We start from the raw sequence: 17,206 nt of genomic DNA, 5'->3' as shown, positions 1-17,206 counted from the left end.
GTGGCGCCGCAAAACGGTGTAGATGTATTATCTCAACAAGGAGACAAGAGTGCCAAAAAATACCGATAAATATAAATCGAATAACAAAATCAACGCCATCAGTGCCATCGACAGGCCTATCTCCGTCTTCGCGAACTGAACTGAAACTTGGATGTTTCACTCCGTAGTCGTCTATATTTCACATGCCAGAGCAAAGCAAGGCGTGAATAATGTGTAATAATGTCTTAGTGAGTAATTTCAATTTAACAAGGAAAAAAAAGTAAAAGAACGCACCGACTAGCTCTCTCACGTTCAATTTCCCTCCTCTCAACTTCCTCTGCCGTAAGTACCTCAAACCGACTCGCATATTCCTCTGCATCGTTCCAATCTTTCCATACACTTTTCAGAGCACGCGGACCTCGCCCCCACCCATATTGTGGAGGCGGACCCCAAGCTCCTGGACCAGTCCAAGACCTGTCTTGTCCTTCAAAGAACTCTTTACCCTCTTGTCTTTGCCCCTAGTTGTGTCTGTTGCAAAGTAATTTCCCCACTGATGACACCTCATTCTATGGTGTCGTTTTTGTGTTTGAGTATTTTTCGTGTAGAGCATACGCGATTGTTGGTGTGCCCTCGTCGAGAGACCTACATAAGGTGGAGGTAGCGATGTGCACATCAATCTGTTTCTCAATTTAAAACAAGAATGATTAGCGAAAGGCGAAGAAGTACACGTACACTTAGAATAACTCGGCATTCCGGTGCATCCACATCCATCGTTTCTTCCAAGTTCACTTCTTCATAGCCATGCGCACTCGAACCAAGGCCCATAGTCGCTAATCCCTCATATTCTTCCAGCTCGGCTCGACTTTAATTTGCTATCGTTTCTACCCATGAGGAAGTCGGTCAATCAAAGTCTTGACTCTTGACAGAATATTCGAGCAAATGATTCCGGTTTGATAAGATCAGGGCGGATTAAAGTCCCACATGAAGCAATCCCGTGTCTAATATGTGTATCCATTTCAAACTCGACGCGCGCTGGCACGAGAGTAACTAGTCTCAAAAAAAGTGTATTATCTCAACAAAGAGACAAGAATGTCAAAAGAATACCGATAAATATCAAAAATGGATGAATAACGAATAACAAAATCAACGCCATTAGCGCAATCGACAGGCCTATCTCCGTCTTCGCGAGCTGAACTGAAACTTGGACGTTTCCCTCCGAAGTCGTCTATATTCCACATGCCAGAGCAAAGCAAGGCGTGAATAATGAGTAATACCGTCTTAGTGAGTAATTTCAATTTAACAAGGAAAAAAAAAGTAAAAGAACGTACCGACTGGCCCTCTCACGTTCAATCTCCCTCCTCTCAACTTCCTCTGCCGTAAGTACCTCAAACCGACTCGCATATTCCTCTGCTTCGTTCCAATCTTTCCAAACACTTTTCAATGCACGCGGACCTCGCCCCAACCCATCTCGCGGTGGCCGACTCCAAGCTCCTGGACCTAATCCCAGTCCTGTCTTGTCTTTCAAGGAGCTTTTTTCTTTTTTATCTTTATCTGTGGGAGTGTCATCTTGGACATCCCGAGAAGTAGTTTCTCCGCCGATGACACCCCATTCGATAGCGTCCTTTTTGTGTTTGAGGATTTCTTCGTGTAGGGCGTGAGCGATTATTGGTATGCCCTCGCCTGAGAGACCTATATCTGCACATAGTTGTTGTGCAAAGGCCTCGGGTGTTAGAGGAGATAATAGGTCCCACTCAATGTGGTCCATAAGGTGGTAGGTAGCGATTTGTACATCAATCTGTTCCTCAAATTAAAACAAGAATGGAGAGAGGCAAAGACGAACTAGTGAACGTACACTCAGAATAACTCGGCATTCCGGTACATCCACATCCATCGCCTCTTCCGAATTCACTTCCTCATAGCCATAGGCACTTGAACCAAGGTCCATCGTCGCTAATCCCTCATATTCTTCTACCTGAGCTCGAATTTGGTTTGATATCGTTTCTACCCATGAAGAAGTCGGCAAGTCAAGGTCTTGACAGAATATTCGCGCAAATGATTCCGGTTTGATAAGATCATCATTGAGGTCCCACATGAAGCAATCCCGTATCCGATGCGTGTCTGTTTCAAACTCGACACGAACTGGTACAAGAGCGACTGGTTTCAAAGCCTGGTTTTCTAACGCTTCTTGAGAGCTATTAAAATACTTTAGTACTGAATTACGGGATGACGATAACGATGCAGAGTTTGACTTACGGATATTCATGGCGCGTCGGCTCGGCCCTCTTCGGTTTTATGAATTTTGAAGGAGGTTCCATCCCCAGGTAACTCTGATCAAGTTCCAGCCTCCCTTGCCCAGCCTGTGGAGCAGGACTCCCCGAGAAAGAGTACTGATAAAATCCATTCGGACCTATCCTGCGTGTAGCGCGTACGGACGTGCGCAAGCCACCACTTGCAATGAAGTCTGAATCCTCAGAGTCCCGGTCCTTCTCCCCAGCGTCTGGCTCAACCACTTCATCACCCGAGTCAGGTTCGGCATAGTTGATGACACCGCCGCGCCGTGTTCCTGTTCGACCAGCGCCTAAAGTTGAATTTGACGTAGACGCCAGGATGGGCTGCATAAGGAGAGTCGCGCCTGTTCGTAGCCGCGACGCATACGTCGTTGTCAGAGCTTGCGGCGTAGTTGGTAACGGTGATCGTGCGACTTGCGGTGCAGGGGGTTGTAACGTTGCTGGAGCGGGACGCGGTACTGCTTGTTGCGTTTGCGCATAACTGGTTGTTGGTGCTGGTGTTGAAGCTGTTGGCGTCCCCCTAGCCACTTTACGCTGACGCGGCGGGGCAGTTTTACCCGTCGGCGTCGCACTTCCTTGCCATCTCTTAGAATCAAACGTAGGCACGGTGTATTGTTTTGGTTCAAATAAACCGCCTAATGAGGGTTATTGGACCGGTGTCGAACAAAGAACAGGCACGTTACACATACCTTTTGCGCCCGAATATGATGTCGCCGCAGCGGCACTAGACAACGAACTGACTGCGGCTCGCAGCTGGGCGTCAGTAAGAGCCGACATGTTTGAGGAAGTCAACGTCGCTTGGAAAGAAGACATGCCAGGAGGAGCGGGCGGAGGCATCCCGTTTGCGGAAGGCGGTACTCAGAATCAGGAAGGTCAAGTCGGCGACGCGTTTGGACGCGTCAAGTCAACGGTGGGTGTCAATGAAGCAAGGACACCGAAGAGCACGGGTTTTCTGCAGAGATTCAGGATTCAGGACTGTTTCGGATGGCGAGGGCAATGTCGCAGAGCACAGTGGACGGCGTCTGAAAGCAAGGAGACGTGAAAAATTAGAAAATAGAGAGATTGGCGTCATACTCGTCTGTGACGCCTGTGGCATGCATCGTGACCAGCTAGCTCATCATCTTCACTGCATCTGATGCTCTGCGTTGACCACCCACAGGCACTGCACTCAAACATGGATGCAGACGTTTCCTCAGCGTCATGTCGCATCGTTGTCGTGTCATCATCAGTCGATAAGTCGCGGGAGGTCGCGAACCGTATGTCCTCTGCGTTAGTGCTGCAGCAACTCAGCGTAGAGAATTCAATTCAGCTCAATGACTGCTAGGCATCAAAACATATTCTGGCGACACCACCGACGCCCAACCATCCTCAGAAGTGATCCATTGGACAATCACGAATAAATACTACACTGCTCCGGTTCATTTCCACCCTATCCATCTCGAAGGCTTGGAATTTATTGAACTTGACGATGTCCCGGCGATCATATATGCATGGGGAGAAAATGAAGTGAGCTCTGCTGCATCGTTTCATTCAGATTGTGTCCTTATTTCACTCTCAGCCGTTCAAAGCACATATGAAGCAAGTTGCAGAGCATACATCCTCGTATAGTCCTGAGGTTTCGTTGGCTATCAGTACAGCGCCGACTACAGATGAAGAGCTTGAAGATTTCTTCTTTGAGCATGGTTTTGAATACGTCGAAGGCCATACACAGACTCCGGACGAATCTGCTGGTCTGGCTACATCAGCAGGTATGCATTTTGACATACAGTTATGTCATGGAATCGCAATTAATTCATTAATGGCCATGTTGCAGGAACTCCTGGGATTCACCGTGCTATCGATGCATTGAGTACGATAATGTGGCCAAGTATGGTCCGAACAGAGACGACAGGTCCGAAACTTACATCACGTCCTGAGCCCTCAATCGCTACGGGAGAAGACACTGATGAGACCGATATTGATTACGAAACGCTCGTGAACGCGGCCGGTAATGACGGTAAAACAAACATGCAACGGGAAATGGAAATGCTGGAAAGATGGCTTGAAGAAGACGATGAAAATTACAGACAGCTGCCTGAGGATGGACATGATGATACAAATGCACAACCGACTGGAAAATTGGACGAAGCATGGTCCACTGCGGACTCAACATCGCGGCAAGGACCCACAGACGCCGAAGGATTTGATGATGACTTTACGGAATTCCAATCCGCGCCGACTACGTCTTCCCGGGAAATACAAAATACGGAGAGCAGTTTGAATGAGGATCTCGATTCGGAATTGCCTAGCACGGATGACATACATGCCGCTGCAACTCGAATATTTGGTCCGCTCCCCGCGCATGCAGCCCGTCCGGATGCTTTTGCCGTCCTGTCAGACTCTGCAACACCTAGCGAAGAGAGTCGGCCTGCACCTCCTGAATCGGCGGGAGATCCTCACACGGGTACAGGGAGGTCCGGACCTGAGCTAGACATGGATGAACCTGCGTTCGACCTCACAGGTATCCTTGGTGCGCTGGATGCCATGAAGGACGAGATTTCCCGCATTCCGGACATGAGAACGCGACGGCGTGCAGCTGCCAAAGCTGCACTGGGATTTGTATATGGGCTAGAAGAGACATCTTCACCACGATTTTTGCCGCTAGGGTCCTTCCTAATGGAGTAAGTGGCTGTGTATTCAGGGTTGTGCACGTGATACCTTGGGTTTGTCGAGTTTATACTTTCCCTACCTTACATGCATACTGCCCGTTAACGAGTCAAAATAATTCAAAACTAATTCACAAACAGACTAACGCCAGTCATCCCAAGTTCGCGGCAACGTCTAGTTCGTCATTTATGATTTTTCGTCTCAGTCTCAAGAAAATTGTAAAAGCTTTTAAATATGTCAAGTAGAAAGTACATTGTGTATTTACACTTATAAGTCAGCCAAAATATTATCAGGAAGTACTCTATGACTATGGTATTTCCGGTTTGCCCATTGAGCTTGTTTGCCAGTCAAGCCTTTCTGGTATGCATCCATGAATCTAGCTGACCGGTTTGCAAACCTATGAAAGAAATTCAATAAAACTACATACATAAATATTTGAAAAAGATACTTACTTTCTGAACAAGTCAAATGATACAGCTCCTCCTTTACTGTACAGGTTTTGTGTTCTAGCTTGTATTACTTTCTTTTGGCAGGGCATTATTGACTGAGTTGCATTAGTAGTGTACAGAAGTCATGTGGATATAGATGCTGTAATGATGACTAATGATTATGTATATACCAAATAAGGCGATTATTTGTAATATTATGGTTACCCGAGGTGGCAAAAATCAAAAACCTAAAAACTCAAAAAAAGTTATTTTCTCGCCAGAATGTTGCTAAGGACATTCTAGAGTGTTTAAGTCAAAAAAAGCTTCTTTTGGAAATAAGTCAGGCATTTTCTAATATTTTTGAAAAATAAAACCATCAATTTGTAGCTACTTTAAATACAAATATTTTGATGGAATTACATTTTTAATTTGTGCTGTGTGGAAGATAGTATTTCGTTGTCTAAGTGTGAGGCCAAAAAAGGCAATTAAGGTTACATGAGGTCGGTTGAGTTTATACTTTCCCTACCTTACAAATTATATTGTATGCCTTAATCGGCGTATCTGGGAAGGGAATGATGACATTAGCAACGGGTTAGAATGTGTTTATGTCGTGAATTGGAAGCGGATAAAGAGAGGTCTAGAGACTGAAGACTGGACAGCGGGAGAAGCCGAGGATGCCTGTCATGCCGAAGCCGGTGACCATATTGAGCGAGCAATGTTGATCATTCAGGCGCGTGTGGGCGTACATGCTGCTCATCATGTTCCTCGTCGCAGACTGGGTCCGACCTGCCTCGGGGACAGGAAGGATAGAGTAGGGAATAGACTGGTCTTGTTCATTGGACGAATGTGGAGTTTGAAAACGCCTTGATATATGAGGAAAAGCAAGGACCGGAAGAACAACCCTAGCGGAAAGATAGTTTGCGAAATAAGACCAAATATGGATTGACAGCGTGTGCTACTCCTAATCCAATTTAATTATCCATCCTATAATGCCTTGCCGTACCCCGCCTCACTCCTCCTCCACGCAGTCCTCTCTCTGTCCCCGTCTTCCCCATCCTCCTCCCCTGCTGAACGCTCAGAGTCGGCCCCGCGCCGTGCAGCCTGCTCGCGCCTGCGATTTTGACGCTGCTGAACGTCGGACAGGACCATGGTCGTCCTTGCCCATGACGTTTACACTGACCAATCCGGGACTGGGCCATATATAATATTTCCTACCCATGGCCATCAAATCCTGAGCAATTGCATTCACATGTTTGGTCAGTTTCACGCTCCTAGGAGGACGTTGTCCTGAGACAAGGCATTGCTTGCTGATTGAGTGCGCTGTTGTGTTTAGGTGTCTCAATACTCGCATACTGTTTCGCGCGTCGGACGGAGAATGACCGCTTTACGTCCTGGTTGTGGTGGTCGAATCTATCATGGGCGCGTCTCCTGATCATTCTCATCTTCTTCGATTCGTTCGTCCCTTTCCATGTTTTCTGTCATAACGTACACACTAACGGGCTCTTCTATTTGCCGCTTAGGTGGTTTTTCCTTGCAGTCTGTATGTCGCCTGTCAATTTTAGCCTCTGCGTCTTCTGTACCTTGTCAAGAGCTAATCGGTGCCTTCTAGCCGGCGTTCTTGTCAATGGTGTCGGACTGTCACTGTCTGTGCCAGTATGCTCCCTCGGCATTTTCCTGTGCATATTCTTCTACGCGGGTAGCAAGGTCTGTACTACACTCTCAATTGTCCAATGGCGCCCTGTCTCTTTATCCTTCTTCCTATCCCGCGCGTCGCCGGTGTTGGCCGGTCTTCTTTTCATGTCGCCGTTCTTAGTGCTAACATTTAGCTCTCATATAGGGTCTCATATACCTCTTTCTAGTTGAGCGGTATGTTTCTAATTCGGTGTCTATCTCCGAGGTGATCTAACATACAGACACAAATTGGCAATCCAACTAACAGAGTGTGGGTCGTCGCTTCCGCCGGGAAGTCTGTCACTCGCATGGAGTCCAAGGTCTACAAGGGCTGCGCTGTCGTCGTGTTCGGGTACCTGGGGATCGTCATCGTTATGATCCTCGGTCGGTACGCAGACATCCGCGACGACGGCGTTTGCATCATTGGTCTGCACAGCTTCGCGTATGTTCTATTCTCCTGCACTTAATTAAACGATTTAAAAGCCCTTCTGATCACTGATTTCGGTTTTTTTTCTTTCTTTCTTAATTTCATATGTGCATTTATAGAACGATTCCGCTACTCACGTATGACCTGATCATCAATATTGTACGTCGGCTCTCTTCGCGTTCGGCCCTCAGTTCATTCATTCATTCATTTACTCATTCATATGGCTGGATTGGATTAATCAAATTGTCACTTCTATAGTTGCTCACTGGCATGTTCGTCTGGTTCCTGTACCGCGAACAATCAATCAGCGAGCGACTACGTCGACTTGCGCGTCGCACCGGACTAGCAGCTTTGATCGCACTCACCACATCATGTGTCAATATGCTCGTGCTCTCACTTCTGCATGGTAAACAGCTCGGCTGGGTCTGTCTCAGCTCGTGTGCAGCGGACGTGATGGTCAACGCTCTAGTTCTGTTCTGGGTTACTGGCGGTGCCTCGCGGGATCCATATTGGCATGGTGCGTGGGAGAATAATAAGGACGGTGCATTGTTCGCGGACCCACAAGAATTACCGCCGTTGAACTTCCCGGTGTCGTTCGTCGCGGACCCAGAGCTTGGGCTTGGTCAGTCTTTAGCTCGGCAAGCTTCGCAACCGCACTCGCGTACTGTGGAGAGGGCTGCGCAGACTCGACTTGTTGTTGACCTTGGAAAGGCACCGAATCGTAAAGCATCGCGTGAGAGTACGACCGTGAATACACGTTCTAGGCGAAAGGAAGGTACCGGTGATATAAATAATCATAATACTAATAGCAACGACGAGGATGAGGACGACAAATCGGTTCTCGAGTGGGACATCACCGAGTCTGCGTCGGGCATTACACATGTCGACATGGACGAGAAGGACATGACAACGGACAAGAATACCGACGTACACCCCTTACGCCTGACACTCGACCTCGAACCTCCACCATCGCTTTTCCCCGAGCATTCCGAGCCCGACTCACCTGCAACGCATGAGACTGCTAGTAGTAGTGCTCGACTTACTACAACTTCCTCTTCAACACACCACCAACACCGATATCAATATCAATATCATAAACACCCTTATCATCCACATCTTCAGAAATCAACAAAGCATCGTCGAAGACACTGGCACGCGCGTCCGCGAAGAGCAGTTGCGCGATCACGGTCGCGGTCGCGTCCACGAACTGCTTCTTCGCCTCCTGCTTCTCCTTTTCGCAGTACACCTCCTCCACTTCCGCTTCCTGTCCCGTCCCCATCACCCGTTCAATTACAAAGACTTAACTCAGTAACGACTTCATTATCTTCTCAACCCCTTGCAGATTTACCTCCTCTACCTACACGAACATTAATACCTACATCTTCATTGCCTACTACCGCACCCCTTCCTTTACCAGTAACTCACCCTCCAAACGCACGGACACAAACCCCGCGTACCCGCATCTCCTTGCGCACTTACTCAGACTCATTCATTCGTACATCCGATTTGAGTACACATCCCAGCAGCAATGTAAGGATGTCGCAATAACGAGCGAACAATGTACTGTCTCCCTCTTTTTCTCACTTTTCCCGCTTTGTTCCCAACAACAACGCACTTTCCACCCAAACACACACCTTCCACCATCCACCATCCACCACCTTTGCATCCACATCTACATCCAACCCGAGACAGATACTTTCCTCCTCCTCCTTCTCTCCCTCCCTCTCCTGATTTCTGCTGTACGGTCACTTTCACTTATCCTTTGTTTGTTTTATCACTTGTTTTTTCTTCTTCCTTTCGGTCTATCAGCATTGTCCCTCCACATTCCAATTTCCTGTCTATCGACTCACACATTACATACAAATCCTGTACCTATACTATTACTACTTTCTACTTAGACCTTTCGTTCGGGGTGGAGAAATATAATAATATAATGGATGATAAAGATTGTGTAAACAATACCATACCATACCATACCAAACCAAACCATACCAAACCATAACATAGCATACCAAGCAAGAGATACCTATTATATATATATATATATTCTACTGCACCTGGGTTTCTCTGCACTCTATCTCTGATCTCTAAATTGGAGTTCCGTCAAGCATGTGCTTGTATGGGACTTACACCTTGAATTTTTTAGAGTTCATCTGGATGGCATGAACACTGTTACAAACTGTCATTAAAAGTCATGTATACACCTCCAAGTCTGTCATTCGCGTCGTATTCAATCAACAAGCTACCGTCAAAACAAAAGAAAGGGTACGGAGAGGCGGGGCAATAAGCTTAAGTAGGCGAAGCTGGTGGAGCAGCAACTATTCTCGGTGGCGGGAAATAAGTAAGGGAAAATGAAGAAGTAAGGCAGAAAAACACTGAGGGGGCTGTTACTGTGTTAACGAAATCATACAAGACATGGCTAAACTAGAACAAAAAAACCTCTATAGAATGCTGGTTGAGTAGTAAGTAATGCATGGGACATGTGTACTTAATCTGGCTATTTGACCGAAGAAGGAAAGAAGGGAAAAACAAGTAGGTAGTAAAAGACCACACTGTACGGCATTATTGTGAATAAGTACGTCAACTGTCCAAATTCAAAGTCACTGTGCCGTCGACAACAAAGCGAAAAGAATGACAAAAATGATTATAAGCAAGCAGCATAACTGCGGAGTGGCAAAGCGCCTGCGAATTGCCTCTAAATGCAGTGTTCCATATCCTATGCTTCGCGCGCGAAAACACTGGGAGTACCATCGACTTCGAGTGCCATACCACTCATACTACGCGCCAAACCTCCATAGACGTGTCCATGAGACGAAGTGGGATCAATTTCGCTGAAATGTGGCAGCACGACCTTGCCCTTCTCATTTTCACGGTTCCGTGCGGCGTCATCTTCGTCTATGCCATCCATTGCATCGTCCGTCAGATTGTCCCTGCGGGAAGCAGGAGAAGATGACCCTGAGCGATCCAACTGCCGGCGGTTCTCCCGACTTCGGTCTGGAAGTATCAACGGTGGCAGAGTTATAGGCGGGGATGGAGCGCGCGATGCGGGCAAAGAGTGCGGCGGTGGGAGTACATGACCCAAGTGCGACGTGGAGAATGTCGCCAGTGAATGAAGTTCAGACGCACTAGTACTGCGTGCACCCGCAGATAGTGTGGAACCTGGAGGCGGCAGGCCAGTATGTGCGGGCGGAATTCGCTCACCGCGCTGGTGACTCTCCATGGGACGAATAGGTGTCATCCCGAACGCAAGGCGTAAAGACGTTGCGAGATGGTGATGATTCTGCTGCGGGAGCACATCGGATTGCAGATTCGTTGGTGAAGGAGCACGCGAACTTACATTGGAGCGCGTGGCAGACGTCGGTATGTGCAGGGGCGGACCCATTATTGGCGGTGGTTGACTTGCGAGTAGGGAGAAATGCTGGTTTCCTGGTGAGCTACCTGTACTTGATGGCGCACTGCCCATACTCAAAGCAGGTGTCCCCACAGCGGAGCCAGCAACCAGGCCACCTGCACTAGGCGTGCCAGAGCTAATGCCTGAGCCAGAAGTCCTTGGTAGAGTGCGATCACAAGAAAACGGATAACTGGGCAAAGCTGATCGGGGTGGACTCGCGCTGAGCATCGGAGACTCTGAGAGCGGCGCGGAACTCGAACCCGCGGAAATGATTTCCCCTGCGCCAATGGAGCGGCGTTTATGACCGCGTGGATGCCCTTGTAACTGAGCGTACGGACGCTGTACCTCATGACGAGGCTGGTGGGTGTGAGACTGTCCATACGTCTGGGTCTGAAGATGCGCCTGGTGCAAGACCGGACTCGTTTGTCTCGAGCTCGTAGTTGCGCCAGTATACACGAGGTGTGGAGGAGGGAGAGATACGGGCGATGGCGCACGACTCGGCTCAGTACTGTGTATTCCGAGTTGTCTGATCCCGCCAAGAAACGGCGAGGTTGACGGCGTATACGAAGTAACGCCTCTCTGCCTCTCGCGTTCTAAATTTCTCTCCTGCACAAAGCGCGTATGCGAATCAGACGAATATACTGGAAACGGGGCCTCAGGTGATGGCATAGGCTGCGTCGACACAGCATTCTGTGGAAGTGCGGGAGAATCGCTACCGGTGGAATTTGGTGATGGGGAATCTTCCACGTCGCATTCAAGATCAAATACACGACGCTGCTGCTGCGCATGCGCATACGGATGAGATGCATGATGGTGATTGACAGCTGAGTGATGCCGACGTTGCTGCTGGTGTTGTTGGCCTACGGTTTGCGGACGTTGCAGTGCTTGCGTCGGGTTTGCGACGAAGTTCATGCTGACACCCAACCCGACTTCCGCCCGACGAATTGCTTCGAATCTCCTTGCTTCGAACTCGGCTCGACGAGCAGCTTCGGAGCGCTCAAGCTCGTATAACTCTTCCATCGCTGCCAGCGCAGCCATATTATTCATCTGTTGATCGCCAGTAGCGCTAGGAGTAGCTGCCGCGTGCGTGCGCGAACGTTGATGCCCATGAAACGAGTATTGCGACCGGGATTGTGAATGTGGTATTGACCCGGTGGGCGCGGATGTAAACTTGGAGCTATGCAGGCCAGGCTGGGAATGATGCGAATGAGACGGTTCCGTTTCCATGAGGGTCGGTCGCGAGAACGACTCTTCCTAGAGAAGAAAAATTCAGCCAGTGTTAGCCGTTAAGGGGAGATAAACGTGTTGAAGAACTTTAAAAAACACACCTCGTCGTCGCTGTTAGCGCGACTTCGCGCTTTCTTCTTCACGCGTGTACTGCTTCCGGACGCTTCTCGGTCTTCAGTAGCGGAGCCCGAGATAGTGGACATTCTAAGCTTAGTGAGGTCGCCCATGGACATGCTCCTGGACTTCCCATAATTCGTCTCTCCGCTTGCAGTTAACGGCAAACCCGATGCCGAACCATTGGACGGAGCATGCACAATGCTGTTCTTTTCTGCATGGACCGCAGCATGTCTGCTGTTTGCAGCACGGGCATGACCGTCGCGGTCAGTATGTATGCGTGCATGGCGCGTTAACTCATCCGAACGACTGAAGCGCTTCTCGCACCCAGGATGCGTACATGCGAATGGTTTCTCTCCCGTGTGCGTGCGGATGTGACGGGTCTTTTCGATTGTGAGAAGAGAAAGGAAGGCAACACATAAAAGCGGGGGCGGGGGAACACCAGTCCGTATTTGGTAAGCAGTGCGGGGTGAGAGCGAGGGGTTACGGAAATTGCGCCAAAGATTCCGATAAAAACGCCATGATAAAAAATAAACATCGAAGGATCATAAGCTATGACTTCGACGGTCGAAAGGCGTCAATACGCACCTGGTGCTCTAATCGACTGAACGCGCGTCCACAAAGTGGATAAGGACACTTGTATGGACGGGCGGTGGCAGCCTTGTCTGCGACTGAAGCTGGTGGCTGCGAGTTCTGGAGCAGCTGCGCTGAGGAGGAGGAAGGGTCTGGCATGATGGTTGATAGCAAAGAGAACGCAGGCTGAGGGACAAAAGAGAGGGGAGACAGAGGCAGTGTTAGGACGTAACGGCGAAATATAAGTAGTTGCGACCGCTTGCCGGGCGGAGAGAGGGCGTCTAGAGTCGTGGCAATCTATAGGTATTAGGAAGAATACAAGAAGCTGAGACCTGATGAGAGACGGATAGCTGCGGCGGAGGAGAATAATACTGAGTGCGGGAGAAGAAGCAGATAGAGGGGGAATGGGGCAGCAGGTGGATCGAGGGCTCGGAAGAAAATGAGGTCTCCGTCTAATCTATGGGTGAGAATGCAGTCTAGGGCAGCTCGTAAGGATGTCGTTCGTTCACTCCATGGCAGGGCTTCGCAGGGCCATGCTTCGCTGAATGTTGGGAAACGTCGGTCTACGGGAGGCTCGCGCTGGACGAGAGCAGACGAGAGAGCGACGCGGCGAAACACCGGCGTCACGCACACAGCCTATTTTACTCGTCATTTGCAATTTTTTGATTTTCCTTTCTCCTTTTTCGGCCGCCCTGCGTTGGCTCGTGAAAATGTTTCCCCTTCCCCCACGCACACTGCCCCGGTCCGAGTGCCGTGTGTCGGGGCAAGCCGGAACGGATATCTCATTATCTGCACAATCACACATGTGTTTCCACCACCTCGACACTGGAAAAAGTAAGGAAAGAAGAATGTCGTCCGATCGGACACTCCGAGGATCCAGCATTGCTACACATCGTTTCAGCTAGCTGCGCCAACAAAACATCTTGGTGGTCCATGCCGCCCCAGCCTGATCTTCCGACAATTTCCCCTTGGCCGCCCGTAGCCATCAGCCCGGCTTCCCCACCATCTGATTAATCCTGTTTGAGTGCAAAAGTGTATCAAGGTACCGTCTCGCTCGAGCATCTCCGTGGATCATCGTCTGTGCGGGGAATACGCCTTGCGCCTCGTATTTCTTCGAGTTCTTATCAGACTCTCGTTTATTGCACTATGCACAAATTGCCTCCGGCTTTCTGCACCAAAGGGGGGTCTCATATCTTTCACTGCACTTTGCACGTCGGTTTCGCCGAATGAACATGTTTCGTCCGAACCTAATTCCTCACTGTCCTGGGTACATTACGGTAACTCCGAACAGTGAGCGCGCTCCAAATGCCTCACCCCTAATATTATCTTGCTGCCGATAAAGCCATACTCGGTCCCGAACCAGCGCCGACGAGTACGATACAGTCAGTCACCACCAAGATTACAACGTCGTAAGGCAACATCCAGGCTTCCTCCGTTATTTTTTTCAGTATAGAAACACCCTGTGTACCTTAGCCATATGTCTCGAGCTCTTCCTTGCGCGCCACTTTGTCGAGTCTCTCCACTTTCCCCACCTATCTCCGTCTCCGGTCCGCGCTTCGTAAACTCTTCAGATTTTCTTGCCCAGAGTCTAGACTCCCTGAGCCTAGTCCGTCCGCGATTGTCTCCGGAGAATAATTTGCCACTATCCTTGTTCATCAATCTGAAAGCTGCCTCCGACGTCACCGTAATGTCGAGAGTACAGCGTCACAAATAACGCTGACGAGTCTCCTCCAGCAAACCCAACGCAGCTAGAGCGCCATATGCATGACTGGCCTGGTCCGCATTTCTCCGTGTCGCAGGGAATCTCATTTCCATCCTTGCAATATCTCTATTGAGATCTCTGCCTTTCGGTAGTTGTATCAATTAAAGTCCCCTAAAGTTATCACACTCACGCGCTACGAACGTTCTCCCCCTTCCATGCTTGTTTCTCTCACCGCAAGAACTGATTTCCGGGTCCCGACTGTCCCTCCATTCTGGTTTCCCATTCTCCTTCTATCCTCAGGAACCAGTTCGAGCCTTTACCCCGCCTTCGCCGTTCCAATGGCGCCACCTTCCCGGGTTGTCCATCGTCCTTATATCAGTTCGCAGCCTAGACAACATCGCTCTCGCTCTCAACGTCATATACCGTGAAGACCGAGACTGACTAGACGCTCATACATCTCTTACGCGTCCCTCCGAGCGCTTGTTTTTATCCATCTTTGGCTGAGTGGCCCTGATCGCCCATCCCTCAGTGGATTCTTACACTTTAGACACGGATCATCCCTGGAGAGGGTTGTTTCGTGGATGTGCTAGGGTGTATGCACTCCCTATCTTTGTCCTGGTTTTTCCCTTTCGTGTGCTTCTTCCGATGGCTGCACATTTATCTACTGCATTCAAGTGAAAAGCACCCTTTCTGGACCTCGGTATTTGTGCATTCGGGTGACCAAGAAGTAGACTTCGCTCAAATTGCAGACATTGTGTCTTCCAGCTTTCCATGAGGTGCACTCTTCTCCTTGTTGCTTCACATTTTTCTAGACCCCATCCACGGCCCGCCCTAAATAGATATCGACGTCTAAAGATCTCAGAGTCTTTCTATACACTTGCTGGTCTCGACACTTGCTTGTAATTATTCTGGTGATCGCTCATGCATTGCTTCCGGGTGGAGGATTTGCACACAGTACTTGCCCTGTACTAATCACTTGGAGAAGATCACAATCGGGAACAACCGTACTCCGTTTGAAATTCATAGGCTTTCTAAGACCCTGCATCGTCATCATCTCAGCTACATCATCATCATCATCACCTTCATCTTATAGAAATAGACTTTTCACGCTGCTTTCCCTGGACGAACTGAATTAGATCGACTTGAGGGACGTGTTAGCTTGATCAGTCGGATTTAGTAGACAGGAAGTTGCGGCAAGTTTATTAGAAGAAACGGCGGATGGCGGCCTAACGATAACAGGTATGTGCTTCTCGGTTTGACCCCTTCTCTTTCCGATGAATTCGGAGAGTTGCGAGTGATGTGCTGAACACCAGTGAATAGGCATACAGTTATATTTTAAGAACGAAGTCCTTGGCGTTAGGAGACAATCCGGGGTTTTGATTACATCGACTGCTTGAAAGGGCCACGTATATGTATCGCGGGACCTGTCGACCCTGGTTTGCCCTATGTGTACGCGAGAAGGTAGGATGCTCTGAATGTGCTATTTATGTTCGACTAGTGTGAAGTACTTTGCTTCGTAGCGAGTCAAGGAAGGATGTGCGCTGCGACAGGAATGGATGCAACTTCATCTTCGAGAAACTAGTAGTCAAGTCGAATCGTGTGGAGAGTCGTATACAAAGTACAATGGCTTACTCGCACGATGTCCGTGGACCTCCTCTATCCCTTCGTTTCTTCACTCTATTGCACCACGAATTGTGTCGGCGCCTAACAGACTTATCTCGCAAACGTGCGCACTTCGTCGTCTGTTCGGATGATTCCATGTCTTGTAATATATGTTTGTCCGGCATCCTAGGGCGCCTAGCACATGTTGCACATATTCAAAAGCAATACATTCTCGCACCCGGACGTTCCTCGGTACTTGTTCTCTTTCTTCTATCTTCTAAGAATACGAATCCGATGCACATAGGAGAATACGTGATACCGGACTTCCGTCCCTCTGGTACACAACAACGACAAAGAGGAGCTCAACGACACTTTGCTATCAGGGACACAAGGTCGGACGGAAATACTTCGCTCCTTCGTGTTGTGAAGTAAAAAGTTTTTCTTCTACACTAACAGCTATGCACACCGATATTAAGCTCTCCCTCTCTCCTTTTCTTCGCGTTTACGTTTTGACGGAGATTCGTGTTGGCCTTTTCTCAGGCATTTTGTAAAGATGTAAGTTCTGAATGGAGAAGGTGTGGTTTTTTGGATCTGAATCACGTAGAGAAGTGAAGAATGCTCCGTAGAATGTCCGTACCATAGCAAGCGCGTTGTATTCATGAATCCGCGAGAAAAGTAAAGTTGGATATTGCTGAGCTTGTCGATCAAATTATGCACCGTGTCCCGAGTGAGTGGCGAGTCACTTTCATAACATGAACTCTCGAGCTATTAGTTAGAGGTATACCAATATAAAATGTTGTTGTTGTTAAATGGTTGAGAACTAGTTCAATAATAGAAGGATCTGAAACGGCAAATGCATTGCAAGTCATACAGTTTATCTGTAAGATATCAGCAGTTTTGCCAACAAGAAAGAGAATGTAGGTCAGGACCAAAGAAAAAAGTCACGTTACAACATGGCTATGCATTAAGAGGGAATCGAACCCCCGGCGGGTCGATGGCAACGACCCAGGTTACCACTACCCCATTAATGCTTCACAAAGTGTGTGAAGTATATAAATCTATAATGTGCTGCATAAGACCACGTGAGACAAACGTCATTCTACGTACGCATTTGACATTGCATTACTTAGATGTAAACCGACCTCCTCCGCATGGAGT

At 48.7% G+C, this 17,206-nt stretch overlaps 6 protein-coding genes and 1 non-coding gene across 7 annotated transcripts; 3 read left to right on the top strand and 4 right to left on the bottom strand.

Annotated features, from left to right (window-relative positions):
• Positions 1-1,149: 1,149 nt before the first annotated feature.
• Positions 1,150-3,270, bottom strand: FOMMEDRAFT_114902 (SNF5-domain-containing protein; the record flags this gene model as incomplete). Its single annotated transcript, XM_007271811.1, has 5 exons — positions 2,957-3,270; positions 2,233-2,902; positions 1,832-2,171; positions 1,308-1,774; positions 1,150-1,204 (listed from the first exon to the last, which is right to left on the bottom strand). The coding sequence occupies exons 1-5, from the start codon at positions 3,102-3,104 to the stop codon at positions 1,150-1,152; spliced, it is 1,680 nt and encodes a 559-aa protein (XP_007271873.1). The 5' UTR covers positions 3,105-3,270.
• Positions 3,271-3,827: 557 nt separating this feature from the next.
• FOMMEDRAFT_143534 (uncharacterized protein) lies at positions 3,828-4,931 on the top strand (the record flags this gene model as incomplete). Its single annotated transcript, XM_007271810.1, has 2 exons — positions 3,828-4,015; positions 4,081-4,931. The coding sequence occupies exons 1-2, from the start codon at positions 3,841-3,843 to the stop codon at positions 4,929-4,931; spliced, it is 1,026 nt and encodes a 341-aa protein (XP_007271872.1). The 5' UTR covers positions 3,828-3,840.
• A 249-nt stretch (positions 4,932-5,180) lies between these two features.
• FOMMEDRAFT_97940 (uncharacterized protein) lies at positions 5,181-5,342 on the bottom strand (the record flags this gene model as incomplete). The annotated part of the gene is made up of 1 exon (XM_007271715.1): positions 5,181-5,342. One exon carries the CDS (start codon positions 5,340-5,342, stop codon positions 5,181-5,183), a length of 162 nt encoding a protein of 53 aa, XP_007271777.1.
• A 1,072-nt stretch (positions 5,343-6,414) lies between these two features.
• On the top strand, positions 6,415-9,074 carry FOMMEDRAFT_171430 (uncharacterized protein). Its single transcript, XM_007271809.1, has 8 exons — positions 6,415-6,597; positions 6,675-6,795; positions 6,862-6,881; positions 6,951-7,045; positions 7,179-7,207; positions 7,281-7,454; positions 7,559-7,598; positions 7,698-9,074. Exons 1-8 carry the CDS (start codon positions 6,489-6,491, stop codon positions 8,985-8,987), a joined length of 1,878 nt encoding a protein of 625 aa, XP_007271871.1. The 5' UTR covers positions 6,415-6,488; the 3' UTR covers positions 8,988-9,074.
• Positions 9,075-12,116: 3,042 nt separating this feature from the next.
• On the bottom strand, positions 12,117-12,903 carry FOMMEDRAFT_97451 (uncharacterized protein; the record flags this gene model as incomplete). Its single annotated transcript, XM_007271585.1, has 2 exons — positions 12,117-12,554; positions 12,760-12,903. 2 exons carry the CDS (start codon positions 12,901-12,903, stop codon positions 12,117-12,119), a joined length of 582 nt encoding a protein of 193 aa, XP_007271647.1.
• Positions 12,904-14,940: 2,037 nt separating this feature from the next.
• Positions 14,941-16,697, top strand: FOMMEDRAFT_143531 (uncharacterized protein). The gene is made up of 2 exons (XM_007271808.1): positions 14,941-15,685; positions 15,767-16,697. The coding sequence occupies exon 2, from the start codon at positions 16,070-16,072 to the stop codon at positions 16,478-16,480; it is 411 nt and encodes a 136-aa protein (XP_007271870.1). The 5' UTR covers positions 14,941-15,685; positions 15,767-16,069; the 3' UTR covers positions 16,481-16,697.
• A 311-nt stretch (positions 16,698-17,008) lies between these two features.
• On the bottom strand, positions 17,009-17,079 carry FOMMEDRAFT_t76. The gene has a single exon. It is a non-coding gene; the product is annotated as a tRNA-Gly (tRNA).
• Positions 17,080-17,206: the final 127 nt, after the last annotated feature.

Source organism: Fomitiporia mediterranea (genome assembly GCF_000271605.1).
Source record: "Fomitiporia mediterranea MF3/22 unplaced genomic scaffold FOMMEscaffold_18, whole genome shotgun sequence".
NCBI classification, from domain to species: Eukaryota; Fungi; Basidiomycota; class Agaricomycetes; order Hymenochaetales; family Hymenochaetaceae; genus Fomitiporia; species Fomitiporia mediterranea.
This window is presented reverse-complemented; position numbering and strand designations above follow the sequence as displayed.